This window comes from Lampris incognitus, chromosome 4 (assembly GCF_029633865.1).
Source record: "Lampris incognitus isolate fLamInc1 chromosome 4, fLamInc1.hap2, whole genome shotgun sequence".
NCBI lineage: Eukaryota > Metazoa > Chordata > Actinopteri > Lampriformes > Lampridae > Lampris > Lampris incognitus.
In genome coordinates, this window is record NC_079214.1 from 34,500,525 (window position 1) to 34,520,893 (window position 20,369).

Below are 20,369 nucleotides of genomic sequence, written 5' to 3' on the forward strand. Positions count from 1 at the left end.
GTGGTGGTGCTAGTAAGTTTGTGAACCCCTTTGAGATAGGGCATTAATCAAAATGATATGTAGTCGGTGGCAAAACATGAAGCAGGAGGGTCACGCAAGACCCCCCACCCAAAATTACAGATCTGAAGGACCTCTGTATGAGAAATGGGGCAGAATTCCTCCCAACTGTTGTGTGATTACTTGAATGAAGATCCGATCTCATTAGTTTTTCTTAAGAAATCTCTAAAGGGGTTCATAAAATTTGTAGCACTATTGTACGTAATAGCCTACATACTTGCTTGCCTTTCCAGGATGTCAAAACGTTTGTTAGCCAGTTAACGTTTGTATCTACAAGTTTATGTTACTCATGTTAACGTTGATCCTGCGTATTTGTTTTTCACGACAAATTGCGAACAGACGTTGGTAATACATAACGCAGTAGCTACTTCTTATTTTGATATTTAATACACTATGCTGTAAGTGGTTTGCTAGCATGATAAAAAAATAGTAAGAAGTGAAGTAGAAGTAGAAAGTAAGAAGTGAAAATAAATTCTTACCTTATCTTGTATTATCGGAGAGGCCTTTTAATGTCAGCGTCATTGTTGGTAAGGCTTAATTTTTCGTGGTACTCGCGTGCGCGGTTTCCATGTGAACGCAGTTGTTGGGGCATTCGTCACACGGAAGTTGGGCGTGGTTTGGGAAATTGAGCGTGGTTTATTCAAAAGTTGTTTTTTTATTATTTATTGCAAACCTGAACAGTAATAAACACACACACACACACACACATATATATGTATATGCCAAAGGTTAAGAGGTGAATAGATTATACAAGGAAAAAAAGGTTCAGAAGTTCAGCCAATAGCAAGTCAATTAATAGCAAGCCAACTACACATACTGAGAGTTTTTAAGGCTTTGGAGTTTGTGGAGTGTTTTCATGTTGTAAATTTACTTTCGTGAATGTGAAATTTTGCCAAGATAAAAAAAGATTTATAATATAATGCTGTTTTTGTTCTGAACTGTAGACATCATAAAAACCAAACAGCACATCTTTGTATAGTAATGAAAATTGAACAGAAATGTTACAACAAATATACTGGGCAAATTCTTTACATAAAATAAATTTCAGGGCAGCTCCAAAACAAGTGTATGGTGTATGGTGACCTAATCATAATTGTGACCAAGGTCCACAATGCACAGGCAGAGTTATATTCAGAGTTATATTATCTCTTCAATATATGTTGGCTACTGTTTTAAAAGTTCCTCATTAGGGATATAATGTAATGGCAATGCTATTGCTAATAGTGCTATATTGGTGGTGCTTTCTCAGTTTTTTGTATCATGTTTGTTTGTGTGATCACAATCAAAAATCAAATTTTGAAGAGTTTTTAGCTTCCAGTACATCTAGAACATAAATCCCTAATCCCTCTTGTTGTCATGTACTCAGCCAGAGCCTCCAGTTCCTCCTTGTTCTCTCCCCAGCTGTGTCCCTGCCCTGCACACGAACCATAACTCCACACACCTGTCTGCTCACCAGTCATCTGCTGTCAACTCTTCCCTCCTAAACTCCTTCTACAAACCCCTGCACACCTCTGCACCACTTGTCTGCCAATCGCCTTTCAGCCTGCAAGTTCTGCCACACACCTGTTGCCTGTTTCCCAATTAGTCTCTCTAGTATTTATACCAGTTATCTCACCCTTGTTGTTTGCCAGATCTTCCATTGTGCCCCTGCCAGTTTTCGCATCTCTCCCGCCTGGTTTTGACTCGTGCCTGTAAATGACCTCGTATTCTGCCTCTTGATTCTGTACCGCTGCCTCTTTGGTTTTGAACATTGGAACAAACTGTGTTGTGAACTGCCTAATCCCTTCAGTAAAGTTGCTGGTCTTTACTTACTGCTGCCTTTGGTCTCTGATTCTGCATTTGAGTCCTTCCTGACGCGTAACACCCTCTGTTCAACAGTCTAATAGTCCAATATTGGGCTAATTAAATTGGTAACCTAAATATTCACTGATCGCTTACTTAGAAAAACTCGGGGTTTTTTTTTTAAAGTCTATTCCTCTTTTATGATCATTTAGTACATAGTCATATTCCAATTTCCACATGGCTGTTTAAATTAGTTTAGAGAGCCCTTGTCGACTTGTTTACTTGTATGGTCCCAGAAATGTCTTTAAAGTCTGCAAATCCATAAAATCCGACTCGAGAGAATGGGATTTTTCATTTTAGGTTTCATTCTAGGTACAACACAAACTATAGGTACATGTACAGGCATAACAAGTCAGCACCAGGCCCAAATGCAAGATGGTCAAAGCAGGCCCTGGCCTGCCCATCACAATCAGACGTAACATAACATAATGTAAGTAGTGAATCAAAATCAGAAATACTTTATTCATCCTTGAGGGCAAATTGGATGAGAGAAGGGAAAGCGCACAACTTTAACATGACCAGCAACAGTGAAATGCACTGCACAGTTGATGCCTAAAAGAAATGATTACTAAGAGACCTCCGTGCTATAGAGGAGTCTTAATAGCAAGGCCAAGATAGTGATAGACTAGCCTAATTAACAAAATCTGGTGTGGAAGCACCATAACAGATCGGTGACAGTGCACTTGACATAGATGAAAACATTATTGGTGACATTGGCAATATTATTCATTTCTGCGCACAGGCAACGCAAGTGTGTAGGTTGATTATTAGTCAGATAATTAATAAATAATTCCTACTTACATCATAGTTACACTCGCCGTGCTTTTCACTGTGTGACGTCTTGACACTTCGCCAGCTAGCAAACTCTACTGTGTAGATTTTGCTATGTAGTAGTACTCATGTCCATAATTGCGCATGGGCACACTTTGAACAGTTTTGAACATACTGCATACTGACTATAGACTCGGTTCTGAGGAGCTTTGATATGATAGTAGCGAGATAAAGAGGGGTCTGTGCGTACGGGCCCTAAACTCTTGTGGGCCCCAATGCAGCTGCATTACCTGCATATATGGTAGTATCGCCTCTGGGTACATGCATTATTTTATACAACTTGAAATGTTTAATTAGGGTTGTATTATAATTACAGCAAATTCTCAGCATTACTTTATTTCTTCAAGAAAATACAGAATATTGGTGGCACAGTGGCCCAGTGGTTAGCACTGCCACCTCACAGCAAGAAGGTCCTAGGTTCGAACCCCAGTGTTGTCGAACCTTGGGGGTCATCCCAGGTTATCCTCTGTGTGGAGTTTCCATGTTCTTCCCGTGTCTGTGGTGGGTTTCCTCTGGGTTCTCCGGTTTCCCCCACCATCAAAAAGACATGGATGTTCGGGTTAATACTCCTGTCTGTGCCCCTGACCAAGGCATGGCAAGACGAACTGGAGTTGGTCCCCGGGGGCTGCACAGTGGCTGCCCACTGCTCCTAACTACACATCTAGGATGGATTAAATGCAGAAAGGAATTTCCCCACAGGGATTAATATAGTATATCAAAATCAAAAATAACAAAATAACAAAACCTAAAATAAATGGGTTCCAGCTCTTCTACCATGGTGTGAATGGGAGGAAAAATGGGGTAGGAGTAATGCTGAAGAAAAAGTATGTCAAGAGTGCGCTGGAGGTGAAGAGAGTGTCAGACAGAGTGATGAGTATGAAGCTGGAAATCGAAGGTGTGTTGATGAATGTTATCAGCACATATGCCCCGCAAGTTGGGTGTGAGATGGAAAAGAAAGAAGAATTCTGGAGTGAGCTGGATGAAGTGGTGGAGAGTGTAGCCAAGGAGGAGAGAGTGGTCATTGGAGTGGACTTCAATGGGCATGTTAGTGAAGGGAACAGAGGTGATGAGGAGGTGATGTTTATCCAAAAGAATTGAATCGAGTGCAACTGGACTTGGTATATATCTGTGAAGATGTTTCACCTCTCATCCAAGAGGCTTCATCAGTTCATGCCTTTCTGACTAGACCAAGCTAGTCCAAGCTAGGCCAAGCTAGTCTAGTCGTTTATTATTATTATTCATTCCATCTTCCTTTGGAAGTCCGTACAAAGGGAATATGCCTTTGCACCGAAAGAAACAGTATCTTCTAGACATTGCGATGCAGACTAACGAAACTCTTCCTGGCCTCTGCTCAACCTAACTTTGTTTGAGGGCGGGCCAAACTAGCCGCTAGACAGGCATTATGAAAATGTGTTACACTGTGACGTAAGTAAGTAACGGAAGAATACACTGGACTCCAAATGAGTTGTTTCAGGCAGTGTTTTCTCTCAGAGAGAATAACTCCTTTTGGCATGGACTTTGGGCCTTGTAACTGCAGAGATTTTACATGCATCTCCCAGCTGTATAATACACTAAAGGAAGGGGGAAAACTCAAAAAGCATGATATGGCCTCTTTAATATTTTTTAGTAGTAGCGCTGCCGCCATGCAGGTAGTTTTGGTTGCTAGTGTAGCCTAAATCAATTGTAATAACAGAATGATGTGAGTTTGCTGTTGTTGTGCCGTGGTTGTTAATGTTGCTTATTGGTTCTATGTGTTAAAAGATAGTCAAATATCCAGCCAACTGTTTCTGCCCATTTTGTTGTCTCTGTAGATCAAAATTAAATGGGCAGATTCCTGAAAAAGTTGCCTGTCATTGGTCATTTGCCATTCCAAATCTGCTACACACGCACCTTACAAAACAAAACAATTATGTCATACTTTTAGTTTTTAGTCCTCCTTTCTTCCCCTCCAGAACCACCACTCATCATCTGAAATAATTAAATTCCTCCATACTGAAAAATTGCAGTAGTAACATAAAAGCATATAGTAAATTGTTGAAAACCAAGTGAAAAAAAGAAGGAAAGCCACTTTATTTTGTCATTGTATTCTTACAACGAATTGTGTTCTTACAATGAATTTGTTCTCTGAAATTTAACCCATGCTATTGTGTAGGAGCAGTGGGCAGCTGAAGTGCCCGGGGACCAACTCCAGTTCTTCTTTCCATTGCCTAGGTCAGGTACACAGACAGGAGTATTAACCCTAACATGCATGTCTTTTTGATAGTGGGCGGAAGCCGGAGCACCCAGAGGAAAACCACGCAGACACGGGGAGAACATGCAAATGCCACACAGAAAGGACCTAGGACAGCCTGGGGTTTGAACCCAGGTCCTTCTGGCTGTGAGGCAACAGTGCTAACCACTGGGCCACCATGCTGCCAGAGAGAGAACCACATTGAGGATTTTGAATGTAAGAATAAAACAACTCTTGCAGTGAATAACTTTATTGTTAAAAGGCAGTTTTGAACTTTACCGAAGACTCCACTATGATGTATTCAATGACTGTAGCAAAACAGCATCCAGCAGTCATGCTGTTTTGAGCAACCTCTTTCCTTCCAGTAGCAAATACACCATTTACTTTTAGCTGTTTTTATCCCATTTTGATTGATAATCCTTCAGGTTTATGAGAGGGCCAGCTGTACGGACCATCACTAAATAAAAAACTCTCTTGCCAAAAATGTGAAAATAATTGTTTATCTTCTTAGCCAATATCATATTTCAAAAGCACCTATGATTTGATAAGCATTTTAAAAGCCTTGCTTTAGACACCAGAGCCCCTGCCACATAGAAAATAATCAATACTGTGCATGATTTTCAAAGCTAACGCACAACAAACTTTAGATACAGCTACACATTGCTGTTTAAGTTTCAAAATTTGGCAAACGTTGATAACTGACTCTGGACATTTTTCCTTTGCTGATGACCACCCCACAGACCATGGCAACAGCTGCTAGAAGACATCCCACAATGAACACCAGGTTAAGGTTGATGCTGGTTACTGGAAGAAAGAAAAACACAGTTTGAACCAACAATGGCTTTGTCATAGAGGTTTCAGAGACCTCCCAAATAACTTGCAAGAGCCTGTATACAACACAGTTATTGTTGTTTAATTAATCATCAATGTAAGAAGTGGTTCAGCATTACCTGTGCTCTCAGACGCTCTTCTCAAGCGCAGAGGACCCTGGGAAATAAAGTGCGATGAGGTTTGGATGACAGCTTCTCTTTTCGAAATATGCCTGTGACTGAGAGGTGAAGTGGAGTTGATGCATCCCCGGGAACATCTGGTGTTGGGGTTCCCAGCTTCACATAGGATGATTGCACAGCTAATGTACACCTGAAGACAATAGGATAAGCTGTCATTAATAGACACTTTCAGCTGGTGAGGAGCAGAAATGTAATCATACTCCATGCAGAAGTCACCCTCTGGTCCACTTGCTTCTCCATGCAAGTCTGTACTCTTTGACCACACAATCCATCCAAACCAAACCTGATATCAGTACCAAAAAATACATACAAGATATTAAACCTTACAGAAAATAAGATACATTATGAAGATTAGATATGAAACAGTGCATCCTTCACTCGGTGGAGAAGTTGATTGGCTGCTGCCTCCCATCTCTCCAGGACATTAAGGCGGGCAGGGAAGATCGTTGCAGACTCCTCCCACCATGGACACCACCACCCTTTTGAGACTCTGCCCTCTGGCAGGAGGCTAAGGTCCATTAGGACCAAAACCTCATGCCATAAGAACAGTTTCTTCCCTGTTGCAGTTGGACTAATCAACAGACCCCACTGACAAGACTTATTCTTTTCCTTTTTTATTTTTTCTAGATCTGTTTTATATATATATATATATATGTGTGTGTGTGTGTGTGTGTGTGTGTGTGTGTGTGTGTGTGTGTGTGTGTGTGTGTGTGTGTGTGTGTGTGGGTGTGTATGTATGTATGTATGTATATTTGTTTATTTATTTAAATATATATATGCTTTTGTACATATATTTTTTCACATGCTTATTTTACCTTAGTTTTATTTTATCTTATTCTCTGTACCAACAATGCTGAGCTAAAGTCCTAGTGTATGTCATGCACATGGCAATAAAACAACTTGATTTCTGATTTTGTTTTCTGAAAATCTGTGATGTGGTTTGCCATTCAAATATGTAGAATGTCACAAGACCTACATAGTATTTTACATCTTATAAAGCAATAAGTGCTACTCTAGATTATTTGTTCCCTTTTTACTTGGTCATGCAGCCCAATGAATTTGAAGGCCTCCATTCCAAACATGAAATGGTTATTGTGTCTTGGTGAATAGATTTCCACAGTCTTGTCCACTGCACACCTGATTAGAGAAAAAATACAACCGAAAGAAACAGTAAAAACATCAACAATTGTACAGTAACTCCATGCATTGCATGAGATAAAACTATAGGGAATTGGGCTGGGATTTTCCTCTATCACAACAAACAGATGAAAAAAAATTATTGTGCTTATTGATTACACTGGTTGGAATAGAGAAATTGATTTTTAAACACCCAAAACAGTCAAAATTTTAAGAACAAATGATAGTGAATGTGTAAACAAACAAGCCACATATGTATACACATATGTTCATACATACTAGGGAAAAGAGTATGAACTATGGCTTTCTAGTCTTGTCCTTTCCTCTGTTGCCTCTAGGAAGCGCACTTACCCATTTTCAATGATGGAATAGGTTGGCCGGTAGTTTGGATTATCATAAGGTGCAGCTCTGCAGGACTCCACAAACAGCTCAGTGTTGTTGACTGAAGAGGTGGCCTCGATCTCCATGTAAATCTCATCCCCTATGTCAAACTCGAGTGGGTATGAGTTGGGATCAATCACTGTTCTGAAGCGGTTGCTGTGGTAGAATTCAAACTGGTAAGTGAAAGTACCAAAGCCCCTCTCCTTGACTGTGACATTGTTCCTGTGTGCAGTGAAACCCATGCTCACATTACCCCGCTTAGGGTACTGGCAGTAGAATTCCACCTCCAATAGGTGTTTCCTCGTGATAATGTCATTGGGGTTGTCGAAAGTGGTGATCTCATTCTTGAAGATGAGGTTTTCGTTATCTTCCTGTGGAATATGAAGTCTAGTCAGCGGCACTGTTGCTTAAAATCAGATCAAATAAATGACTTAAACAACTGAGGAAATGTTGATTGGTGCAGCATTATTTTAAAAAACCTGATGATTGTCAAAATGTGTACAGGTGGTAATCAAACAGCACCACGCTCGATCCAGTTTAAAGTCCTTTACCTCAATCTGAGTACCGCAAGCATTGAGAGGGATGACGGCAACCACGTGAGTTGTGTTGGAGTGACTCCGGAAGCTGCAGGCTGTGTTGCTGGGATCACTGAGTCGTAGGTGATCTGCACTAAGACCCTCCAGTGAGGACTTTGCCACCTCTACTCTCATTGAAGTCTCATAGCAGATCACATTAGCTTTAACTGGAATAGGAGATTTGAGATTGTCAGTCTTATCGAAGCATAGGGTCTCTATTTTGGAAGACCATTTTGACAGTATTTGGTTCCACATTACGGCCATTTTAGCTACCACAACAATTCCCTACTAAAAAGTCAATTGCTTGTTCTTCTTGGTTCTATAATAGCTGTTATCTTTTGATTTGGTTCCTCAGTGACTGTTAACTCGTGAAATGCTAATCGACCAAAGGTTGTTAGTCACTAACTGGATCTATACTGAAGACTCTTTCCTATAGTGTGTGTTAGGTGGATGTTTTCCAATCAGTATGAATCAAATATCTAATGGAAATTTAGTATTTCACTGTGTTGGTTCAGAGTCTTTTTGGTCCTGCGGCAACCCTCACACAGCGATCCTTCTGCTTATTTGTTTATACATTGAAAATTCAAAATTTAGTAGGGTAATAGCTTGTTCAGTGTATAATGTATTTGCAAACCAAAGATATTATAATAACCGCAAGACTCACCCTGCCCCCGCCCAACGCTCACCACCACACATCGCATCTCAGACTGATAGACACGAGTCCTGAAAATCATACGCAAAGATTATCTATGTCTTCAATGTCTAACTTTTTTACCAAGGAATTCACTGTCACACATTGTGACAGTGCAATTGTTTGTCAGTGCTAAATACAACAACAAAGGATAGTTACAACTGCAACAAACAGTTTAAAGATTTGATATAATTCACTGATATTTAAAAAAAATATGCATTTGGGCTTTTAATTTTTCTGATGCTGCTGGTAAAGAAGTCAGCCTTTGAATTATAACTCTGTAATAAATCATTTTATAGGCATATTCTATTCCTGCTTGATTTACATTTCAATAAATATTGAATAAACTGGGGAACAGTATCCAGTCACCACATTTAATGATTTATCTCTTGCCCTGGGATAGCTCCTGTTTGAGATGATTCCGCATATTGATATAGTGGTAATAAGCAGATTTCTATATTATGAGGGTTAGTTTAGCACTTCAGATAAGTAATTAACTCAGATAAGTAATTGTTGGTACTAAGAAAAGTATCTTGCGAGACACAATCGAGAAAGGAAAAAAACTTGCTCTGCATGAGATGCTGTAAATGGTTGGGGTGGTGATAGATCGGAGATGGACTGGGCATACTGTTCCCGCAAAATAAAGCATAATAAAGTTGAATGTACCTCTAATAAAATCCATTTAGTGGCTTCATTAACAGGTCTCATAATGTAATTTATTAGAAATCTCACCTAACTAATGATTCAACAGCAAAGCAAATGGGGAAACGCTCCCCCAGGTCATCTGGGACAGGGGTCCATTTGATGATAAACTCATCCCGTGTGGTCTTTTGCTTGCTGATGTTCAAGGGTCCACTCATGATGACATTATCTAGCCTGTGTAAAAATAAACCATACACACCCCATTCCCAGCAATCTCATTTTACTTACCGATGTTTAATGTTGCTTGTTTAAATGACTGGCATATTTTTTTCCAATACTATTTCACCAATACACTATTTCATTTTCATTTTCCCTTACGTTGCTCGTGTAGCCTGTGCTTTGATTCTGATTTGCATCTCTTTGTTGACTTCAGCATGGAGCTGTTCTCCATGTCTGGGTGTTGGGGGCAAAAATCGAGGCAGGAACTCTCCTTCATGGCAAGATGGAGCAGGTGGATCCACTGCAGTTTAAATAAAGATTGGTTTTAATGGCTAAGTGCAAACCCTCCACAGCCGTGCAGCTAATGTGACAAAGCATAAAAGATACATTGGCAATGGAAAAGGAGCACGAAATTCATACAAAATATAGCATCTACAGGATTGCCAGTATACAAAAAAATAAAAAAAATCCATATACAGTGTTATCTGATCTATGGTTTCTGATTTACTATCCATCTATTTTTCTCCATCATTAGTTGCGCGTGCGCACACACACACACACATACACAAATATATATATATACTAGATAGATAGATAGATAGATAGATAGATAGATAGATAGATAGATAGATAGATAGATAGATAGATAGATAGATAGATAGATAGATAGATAGATAGATAGATAGATAGATAGATAGATAGATAGATAGATAGATAGATAGATAGATAGGTAGAAAGATAGGTAGAAAGATAGATAGATACACACACACAAGCACAAAAGAACAGGAATACATTGGCTGACTTACCAGAAAAAGAGAAATGCAATGGAAGTTTACTGAGAGGTGTGGCAGCATGAGGGTGTCCTGTGGTGCTACGGGTGCCTCTGGTGGTTGTAGTGAGCCTGTGGGTAGTTGTGCTATGCTGCTGCCACCACCAGGGAGTTGATATAGTGGTTGTAGCTGTGGTTGTAGTTGTTGGGGGTGGAGTGGTTGTTGTAGTATACCACCACGGGGTTGTGGTTGTAGTTGGTAGAGATGTGGTTGTTGTTGTTGTGGGTGGAGTAGTTGTTGTTGTTGTTGTAGTATGCAACCACCACCACCAATATGGGGTTGTAGTTGGTCGAGTTGTGGTTGTTGTTGTTGAGGGTGGAGTAGTTGTTGTTGTAGTATGCCACCACCAATATGGGATTGTAGTTGGTCGAGGTGTGGTTGTAGTTGTTGAGGGTGGAGTAGTTGTTGTTGTAGTATGCCACCACCAATATGGGATTGTAGTTGGTGGAGTTGTGGTTGTTGTTGTTGAGGGGGGAGTAGTTGTTGTTGTTGTAGTATGCCACCACCACCAGTACGGGGTTCTGGTTGTAGTTGGTAGAGGTGTGGTTGTCATAGTTGAGGGTGGAGTAGCTGTTAAAGTATGCCACCACCACCAAGATCTGACTGGAGTTGGTTGTGGAGTGGTGTGATATGGGTTTGCAGTTGCTGCTGGTGGCATGGTGGTAGGACTGTACCACCACCACGGGTAGGCTATCGTTGTGCCATATAGGGAACGCTTGCCCCTTCTTGCAGTCAGTGGAAATCTTGTGGATTTAGATCCATCCATGTAGACCAGGGTGATGGGGCTTTCAGGGAAATCCTCCACCACCAACTCTAATCCATAGGTGCCAGTGCGTGAGTTGTTGCCATAGCGCAAAGTACAAGATCCCTAAGAATGTGAAGATTTAGTAGATAGTTGAGGAAATTACTTAAATTTGTTGTTAATAGTGTTGGGGAAGCTACTCCCAAAATGTAGTTAACTAAGTTACAAATCACTCTCCCCTGGAACTAGTTAAGCTACAGCAAAGATGTCATTAAGAGAAAAGTAGGTAACTAAACTAAAGCTACTTCAAAAAAGTAGCTAACTGCATTGAAACTAAGCCTACTTCAGAAAAAAATAACCAAAAACTTTACTGTCAGAAATTTTATTGCACAAGAACATTTATTGCAGAGAAAGAAATGGCCATGAATGTAAATGTTTGAACAACAAATGCTTATTTGCTTTGCATTAAGGGCCCAGGAGTCCTAGGGTCATAGCAGCAACAATCAATATCTTGTTATCCTGAATGTGAATTAGAAAGATTATCTTGTCTGTTTTATGCAACACTGCAGTATACTCCAGATCTGTAAACAATGTAAAATATTTGAAACAGGGTGCTTGGCCTTTTCTGAAATTTAAGGACATAATGAATGACCAAGAATTTTAAATGAATTGTATTTGATTATTCATTGAACTTGGTGAAGAATTGTGAAAAAGTATTGTTAGGCCAAAAATTATCCACCGCTCTGCTGATCAGAGTGCAAGCTGCCTCAAACTGGAGGCAACGATACTTCATTTAATTTCAAACTGTTAAAGTGAAAGGGAGCTGAGGTGGTTTTTCTGGCTCTTGTTAGAAACGGAAGGATTTTGCTTAAAATAAGTGCTTTTGTAAGTATTGAAATCAAGTACTGCTTAATTCTCAACATAACTGTTAAGAAAACGTGCTATTGTAATATTATCACCATTGCTTAATTTGCTCCAGTACCTATTTCTGAGGTTCCCACATCTCTCTTGGTATGTAAAGTTAATTTTGTGTGGAATGTTTATAATCCAGAAAAAACAGCTGATTTTTTTGTGTGCTCATTTTCCTCCCTCAAAAACATTGAATTGGCTCATTTCTCTAATTTTTTTGTTAGAAGTGTATCTGACAACTATTTCTATCTATTGCAATGTGGCTGGAACTAAACAACCTTTTGGACACTTAACAGTGGCATCATTAACACAAACATCAGTTTGTGTTAATAAAACCTTGGTGGTGAGTGAAACCCGGCGCTCCGTGTGTGTGTGTGTGTGTGTGTGTGTGTGTGTGTGTGTGTGTGTGTGTCTACGGGTTGTTTGTTTTGTTTCAATCAGTATCACCCGTCTGATGTTCATGAGTCATATTATCCAGTCAAGCCAAAATATTGCATATAGCACCTTTAAATTGGTTGCTGATGTATTTTGTTATTGCCACTGAAGTTTAGTTGCTGCTGGATAACAGTTTAAAAAAAAGATGTTATTTCAACCAACCTGATCCAACTGAAAACCATTTGGTTGGCTGCACCTGTTGCACTCTGTCGCTTGGGCAGTTCCATATCTGCACCGGACTTGGTCCCCATCAGGGTCAGAGGTCATCAGGTTGTATGATCTTGGGCAGTTCTGTGGAACTCTGAACACAGACATTAAAATGAGCCATAAAAATCCATAAACATGTTAATGTATTTGGAGTCAAAATTCCTTTTAGATGTGATACTGCATACATGGGTGACATCTCATTTGATGGGTGGAATACCAACGATAAGGAACTGTTGCCAATACTTCTGGCAGCAAGCAACAAGACTGTCATGAGGAAGTGGCTAAGACCAGAGCTACCCACCATTGACGAATGGTTAGAAATAATATATTGTGGTGACCCACATCTATATAACTAGAGACATTCACCTAAGAGGACAGTGTACCTTTAAGGGAAGAGGCGAGGGGTCAGATAAGGCACTTCCGCTTCCGGTACACAGTAGAGTGTCGTTGTCGAACGTATGACACGCAAAGGTGGAGCTAGTAAACTACCTCGACTACGTCTACTCTCACGTCTCCTGTCTCGTTGTTTTCTAACTCCACATTGGTGACCCCGACGTGATCGAACTACTAATACGAGTATGTCTGACAACGAAGAAGCCGGTGCTAACAACATGGCTTTTGCTAACGCTAGCATTTACACCGCTACTGTGAAGCTACCCGACTTTTGGCAGCATAATCCACGGCCGTGGTTTCAACATGTGGAAGCCCAGTTCCAGCTGAGAGGGATAACGCAGGATGCAACGCAGTACTTCCACGTAGTGGCGGCGTTAGACGCATCGACAACGGCGCGAGCAATGACACTGTTGGAAGCTCCGCCAGCTGCTGGCAAGTACGATACTATAAAGACATTCCTCCTGAAACTATTTGAACTGTCGGAGCTGGAGAAGGCAGACCGTTTACTGTCCCCGAATGGCCTCGGCGACGGCAAACCGTCTGAGTTAATGGAAAAAATGCTGTCTGTGCTGGGATCGGCTGATCCGGCCTTTCTTTTCACACACATTTTTCTGAGGCAGCTCCCCGCACCTGTACGCACAGCACTGGCCAGTTCTCCTCTCGCCGCCTCCAAGGACTACCGTTCTCTGGCTGCTGAAGCAGACAGGGTTTTCCTGGCCAACCGGCAACAGTTTGTGCATGCCCTGCTACCCCACCAGACCGCCCCACCACCACCTGTGTACGACTATATGGACACCGCGGCTGCGGTGACAGCCCGCCGCCAACCTGACGACGGGCTCTGTTATTACCATGCCAGGTTTGGGGCAAAAGCAAAACGGTGTCGCAAACCCTGCAGTTACAGGGTTCAGGGAAATGCCAAGGCCGGCGCTCGTTAACGGCTATGGGCGCCGGCCGTGACTGCAAGCTGTTGTTCATCAGAGACTCCTTGTCGGGCCGTCGGCTGCTGGTTGACTCTGGCGCTCAACGCAGCATACTACCAGCACAAGCTGTGGACACGATGACCGACAGTCACGGCCCCCAGATGGACGCCGCCAACGGCACGTCCATTCGGACGTACGGTATCAGACATGTGGACGTGTGTTTTGGCAGCCGACGTTTCGGCTGGGACTTTGTGATGGCTGCTGTATCCACCCCGCTCCTAGGTGCGGATTTCCTCTGTGCTTTCAACCTGCTGGTGGATGTTAAAAACTGTCGCGTGATTGATGCCGTCTCTTTTGCGTCATACCCCTGCACGCTTGGGGGCGCTGGAGCGCTGTGCCTCGCTAACACACTCTCCACCGGGGATCCATACCAACGCCTGCTCGCCAATTTCCCCGAGCTCACCACACCCACCTTCTCCTCGGCGGTGGCCAAGCACGGTTTGGAACATCATATCACCACAGTGGGCCCCCCAGTTTACGCCCGGGCCCGACGCCTCGACTCGGCTAAGCTCGCAATAGCCAGGGAGGAGTTTTCGACTATGGAGCGCCTCGGCATTGTCCGCCGTTCTGACAGCCCGTGGGCTTCCCCTCTTCACATGGTTACTAAGGCCGACGGGGGTTGGCGCCCGTGCGGGGACTACCGTCGCCTAAACAATGCCACGACCCCCGACCGGTACCCCATACCGCACATACAAGATTTCTCTACCCACCTGGCGGGCGCTGCCATCTATTCCAAAATCGACTTAGTGCGGGGGTATCACCAAGTGCCGGTCCACCCACTGGATGTCCCAAAAACGGCTGTCATCACACCCTTTGGGCTCTTTGAGTTTTTACGTATGCCTTTCGGCCTTAAAGGGGCGGCGCAGACGTTTCAGCGCCTTATGGATTCTGTGCTCCGCGACATGCCATTTTTGTTTGTGTACTTAGACGACATCCTCGTGGCCAGCGCGTCGGCGGAGGAACACATGACGCACCTCAGACAGCTGTTTGACAGGCTCAGCGAACACGGCCTCATCATCAACCCAGCTAAGTGTCAGTTCGGGGAGTCGTCCATCACCTTCCTCGGGCACCACATCACTCCACAGGGGGCCGTTCCCCTCCCTGCCAGGGTTGAGGCTGTCACCATGTTCCCCCGCCCCCGCACTGTACAGTCGCTGCAGGAATTCCTGGGCATGGTGAACTTTTATAACCGTTTCCTGCCCCTTGCCGCCCACATCATGCGTCCCCTGTATGAGGCCCTGCGGGGTAAGAAGTCTAAGGACGAGCTGGACTGGTCTTCGGGGATGGACGAGGCTTTTGTGGCCGCCAAGACCGCGCTGGCTAACACTGCGCTGCTAGCTCACCCGTCGCCTGCCGCCCCCATAGCCCTTACAACGGATGCCTCCGACTACGCCGTGGGGGCCGTGTGTGAGCAGTGGGTGGGTGGGGGGGCTGGCAGCCGTTGGCGTTCTTCAGTAAACAACTCCGTGAGAGCGAGCGCAAATACAGCACCTTTGATAGGGAACTACTGGGTGTCTTCCTCGCAACCAGACACTTTAGGTTCCTATTGGAGGGCCGACAGTTCACCGCTTTCGTGGACCACAAACCGCTGACGTTCTGTATGGCCAAAACCTCAGAACCGTGGTCTGGGCGTCAGCAGCGCCATCTCGCGGCGGTTTCCGAGTTTACCACGGACATACAACACGTGTCGGGCAAGGATAACTTCGTCGCCGACTGCCTTTCACGGGCGGTTGTTAACGCCGTTCACTTGGGACTCGACATCGCCGCTATGGCAGCGGACCAAGCCAAGGACGCGACCGTTCAAGACCACCGGTCGACCCCTACGACGCTACGGCTGGAGGACGTGACATTCGACGCGGCCAACACCACCCTCCTCTGTGACATCTCCACCGATCAACCGCGCCCCCTGGTGCCTACTTCCTGGCGGTGCCGAGTTTTCGACACCGTCCACGGCCTTTCCCAACCGGGAGTGAAGGCCTCGACCAAGCTGGTGAGCATCAAGTTCGTTTGGCCTGGGCTCCGTAAGGATGTTAGAGCCTGGGCCGGCTCGTGTGTGGCGTGCCAACGCGCCAAGGTGCACCGCCATACCAAGGCCCCTTTGGCGCCGTTCGTGGTTCCAGAGAGGCGGTTTGACCACGTCAATGTTGACCTGGTGGGTCCCCTGCCCCCCTCCCGTGGTTATACGTTCCTCCTCACTATTGTGGACAGGGCCACCAGGTGGCCAGAGGCTATTCCCTTGTCCTCCACGACGGCAGCAGAGGTAGCACGGGCGTTCATCGGCTGCTGGGTGGCCCGTTTCGGCACGCCGGGTGACATCACGAAGGACCGGGGCTCCCAGTTTACCTCGGAGCTCTGGACGGCGGTCGCTGAGCACCTGGGGATGAAGATCCACTGCACTACGGCGTACAACCCGCAGAGCAACGGACTTTGTGAGCGGTTCCATCGGGACATGAAAGCCGCTCTGCGGGCAAGCCTCACTGGCTGCGACTGGATGGATCGGCTCCCATGGGTCATGCTCGGCCTGCGTTCGGCCCCGAAGGAAGACCTCCAGACCTCGTCCGCTGAGCTGGTGTATGGCCAGCCCCTGCGAGTTCCGGGGGAGTTTCTTCCGGATGCTACGGCTCCCCACGCCTCTCACCTCAGTGCGTCCCGGAGCGCTGCCGGTGCCTTCGCTCCCGTTCCGATGTCTCAACACTGCCTCCCCCGGTCCTACGTCCCCAAGGATCTGCCATCGGCGAGGTACGTCTTCATTAGGCACGACAGCCATCGGTCCCCGCTGCAGCCCCCATACGACGGGCCCTTCCGCGTCCTGGAGGCGGGGGATAAGAACTTTGTGGTGGACATGGGGGGCAGGCCGGAGCGGGTCGCTATAGACCGTCTCAAGCCCGCTCACTTGGACATTGGGGAGCCAATGCAATTGGCCCTACCCCCGCGGCGGGGACGCCCTCCTAGGTCCGCCCCGGCACCTGCCTCTGTTCCTGCTTCGGCCCCGCCTATGGCCCGGGTTTCGGCCCCATCTGTTTCCCCTCCTGTGAAGCGCAGCCGTTATGGCCGCAGGGTCCGCCCCCCGACTCGTCAGTTGTTTTCCCCGTGACTTTGCACTATGTCATTGACTGTTCTGTTGTAGAGTCTATTTTTATGTTCATGACTTGCGCTTTTGCTGTTTTGCATTGTTTTGTGTAGGTGAATTCTGGGAGGGCCTGTGTGGTGACCCACATCTATATAACTAGAGACATTCACCTAAGAGGACAGTGTACCTTTAAGGGAAGAGGCGAGGGGTCAGATAAGGCACTTCCGCTTCCGGTACACAGTAGAGTGTCGTTGTCGAACGTATGACATGCAAAGTTGGAGCTAGTAAACTACCTCGACTACGTCTACTCTCACGTCTCCTGTCTCGTTGTTTTCTAACTCCACAATATGAAATAAACATTATGGAAAGGTTGTAATTTTCCCTCAAAGTTCAAAAAGAAAAATTATAATCGGGTCTGAAACAAGTGGACTGAATACATTAAACCTATAAGGTCAGATTTTAGTTGATTTGCTAGAATAAATGAGTTAATGTAATATAACTTTTATTATTTTATTACATCTAACAGCTTGTTCTTTATTCTTTCTTTTCCCCTTCAACCCCTTGTTATATCTAAGGTGAAAGCTTTACATGTTCAAATGTAGATAATTAAACTTAATGTTATAAAATAAAACCTGTGGAAGAGCCAGGCAGTGAAATGATTATCAAACATACTGCAAAAAACGTTTTGTTTTGAATATACATGACACCATCTGAATCTCCTCACAGTGATGTTGATGTAAAATGAATGCTTTTCCAAAATGAAAATAAAATGTAAAAAATAGAACGAGCAATGTCTGTAATTAAAAATATCTGAGTGAACTGGCAGGTAAATCAAGAACTGCAGGAAGCAAGCAGTTACAATCATAACAGCCTTTATACGCTGTGGAATGTTTTTACACAAATGAATTACCACCCAGCCACAGATGGCAGACGGAGAAATCACAACAGCTGTCATCAAAGATTTTTTGCATTTTTGTATTTGTATAAGTATTTTTTTCTGAGTGTACATTCCGTCCTACCCAACATCATAATATATTCACGATATTAGCTTGATTTTTGTAATCTTTTTTTTTCCAACACAAACACATTGCTAAATGAATTCGTAAAGTAACTTTGTATTCTTCCACAATAGTATGTTGTTGACTTAGATTTTAGCCTCTCGATTCACACAATGTAACACTAGTCTCGCTTCAACTCACACAGTGTGACAAGGGGATTATATCAAGATTTTACTTTTTTCTGTTGAACAATGATGTGTCATACAATAAACATAAATGACAGCCACAGTCATACAGGGTATGGGAGCCTGTATAGTTAAGGATAATTTAAGGACAGCTCACGGTGGGTATGGTCATCGAAGACCGGCCCTGAGAAAAGCTGTAGTTGGAGACTTACCGCAGCAAAGGCAGAATGGTCACATCTGGAGATCTGTTTGGTTTCCCAGTATCAGATCTTGTTCCCAAATCCACTTGAGTCAGAAGTCTCCAAGAGCCAACATTATTTCTTGTTGAGACCCAACAACATCCTGCTTTCCTGGGTTATGAATACAATAGCCTTAAAATACTGCATCAAAACATCACGACTTACTGTACTTTGACCAACTGCTCTAGCTACTTTTAACAGATATAAGATCATGTGAAACTGAATGAATGTGAATCAGAACTACAGCATACTGCTCAAAATTTCTTTTTTTTTGTCAGTCAAACAGAGGTTAATAAATATAAAAAGCATTACATTATTTGAATAAAGAAACCCACCTCATTTGAAAGGGTTTGTCATTCGGGACCTTTCTTGTCATGACTATTTCGGTTTCACACCATCGTTTGTTATAGCCTGGTGCGTTGGGGCTACTGTCAAGTCTCCCTCTCTGAGAACTGACTGAGTACCCACAGTTACCTCTGTAACAACTCCAGGAGGGGTACAAACACCCACTATAGGTTGCCCTAGAGCGAAGAGTCACCTGTGGTACAACAACATAACACCATTCTGAGACATGCAACACAAGTACTACTGCTGTTAATATATATTTTCATATTGTTTATAGGTTTTGTCCTTGTTAACGTGTTATTGCTACTTATAGACAAATGAACTTGGAGAAGTTCCTTATAAAACTCTTGACCTTGAAACAGGTGACGCATCGTACGTCTGCATCTTTTTCTTTTACCTTCCTATCTTCATATCTGACTGTATTTTTTGCCAGATTACACAGTCAGCCCAAATTTAACCATGCATAACTTATAGGCTGTAATAATAATAATAATAATAATAATAACACAGTTGATTATGAAAACTTATTTAGCACTTTTAAAATGACTATCGCAAAATGGTTTATGAAACACAAAAATACATGTATAAACAACCGAAGAGTAATGGTAAAATGAGAATAGGAATAACCCAAAGGAATAACAATTAGAGGACAAGGAATAAAAAAGAAAAGAAAAAAAGAGAAAAAATTACAGATAAAATTTCCAAAGCAGTCAATCTATAAAAGCAAGTTTTTAAGTGTAGTCACTGCCATCATAAGAGACATAATTAGGGTCTAGTTAATTTAAATCCCTCACTGAATATGTTCCATCCGGGTTTCTTCCTTTGGCAGTAAAAGTCATGCTGCCCCCATAGAAGTGGGATGCAGCGGTCAGGGAGACCAGGAGGAGCAGCTGTATTGGGACCACTGATGAGGAAGCCATGGTGGCCGATACAACTCAGTTCCCGTCGGAGTCACCCGTCTCTCTCATCCACCTGAAGCACCTGTATATATACCTCTGACACAAAACACCTGCACTCTTTTGTGTCGTTGAATGCTTGGCCAAGATTGGTTGGCTGTTTGAATGCTTAACAAAGAATGTGTTTAACAAGTTTCAAAACTAGTTTCATTTAGTGAGAACACAAAACTCACAACTTCATGAAAAAGAAGGAGAGAGTAAGTATCACATGCCCGCACACACACACACAAATGTCATCAATGTAACAAATATTTAATGTCCTTAAAGTGAATGATTGGCCAGTGTAAAATGAAGTCAGACAAATCTAAAACAATAAATAGAACAGAAAACACACTGTTACGTTCCCCGTTAAAGGTCCAGGGGATGAGGGGGAAGTAACAAAGAAAACAAAAGTGTCCCGGGGGAATAAGAAAGGTGGGAGTCGGAACCAGGTGTAAAAACAAACAGATTTATTGTCAAAAATTA

At 43.5% G+C, this 20,369-nt stretch overlaps 1 protein-coding gene across 1 annotated transcript; it reads right to left on the bottom strand.

The window, feature by feature from the left end:
* Positions 1-5,194: 5,194 nt before the first annotated feature.
* On the bottom strand, positions 5,195-20,015 carry LOC130111710 (uncharacterized). The gene is made up of 13 exons (XM_056278978.1): positions 19,743-20,015; positions 18,939-19,141; positions 18,577-18,714; positions 12,694-12,832; positions 10,422-11,313; positions 9,775-9,916; positions 9,487-9,630; positions 8,728-8,786; positions 8,040-8,230; positions 7,459-7,859; positions 7,008-7,107; positions 5,911-6,100; positions 5,195-5,764 (listed from the first exon to the last, which is right to left on the bottom strand). Exons 1-13 carry the CDS (start codon positions 19,866-19,868, stop codon positions 5,628-5,630), a joined length of 2,862 nt encoding a protein of 953 aa, XP_056134953.1. The 5' UTR covers positions 19,869-20,015; the 3' UTR covers positions 5,195-5,627.
* Between the last annotated feature and the right edge of the window lie 354 nt (positions 20,016-20,369).

Bases quoted from the DNA above. Each gene is read 5' to 3' on its own strand.
- LOC130111710 (XM_056278978.1), bottom strand. From the start codon at position 19,868: ATGGCTTCCTCATCAGTGGTCCCAATACAGCTGCTCCTCCTGGTCTCC. The intron at 12,833-18,576 runs GTAAGTCTCCAA...GTCTGTGTTCAG, and splicing joins ACCATTCTGCCTTTGCTGCG to AGTTCCACAGAACTGCCCAA. The intron at 8,231-8,727 runs GTGAGTCTTGCG...CTCCTATTCCAG, and splicing joins GAGCGTTGGGCGGGGGCAGG to TTAAAGCTAATGTGATCTGC.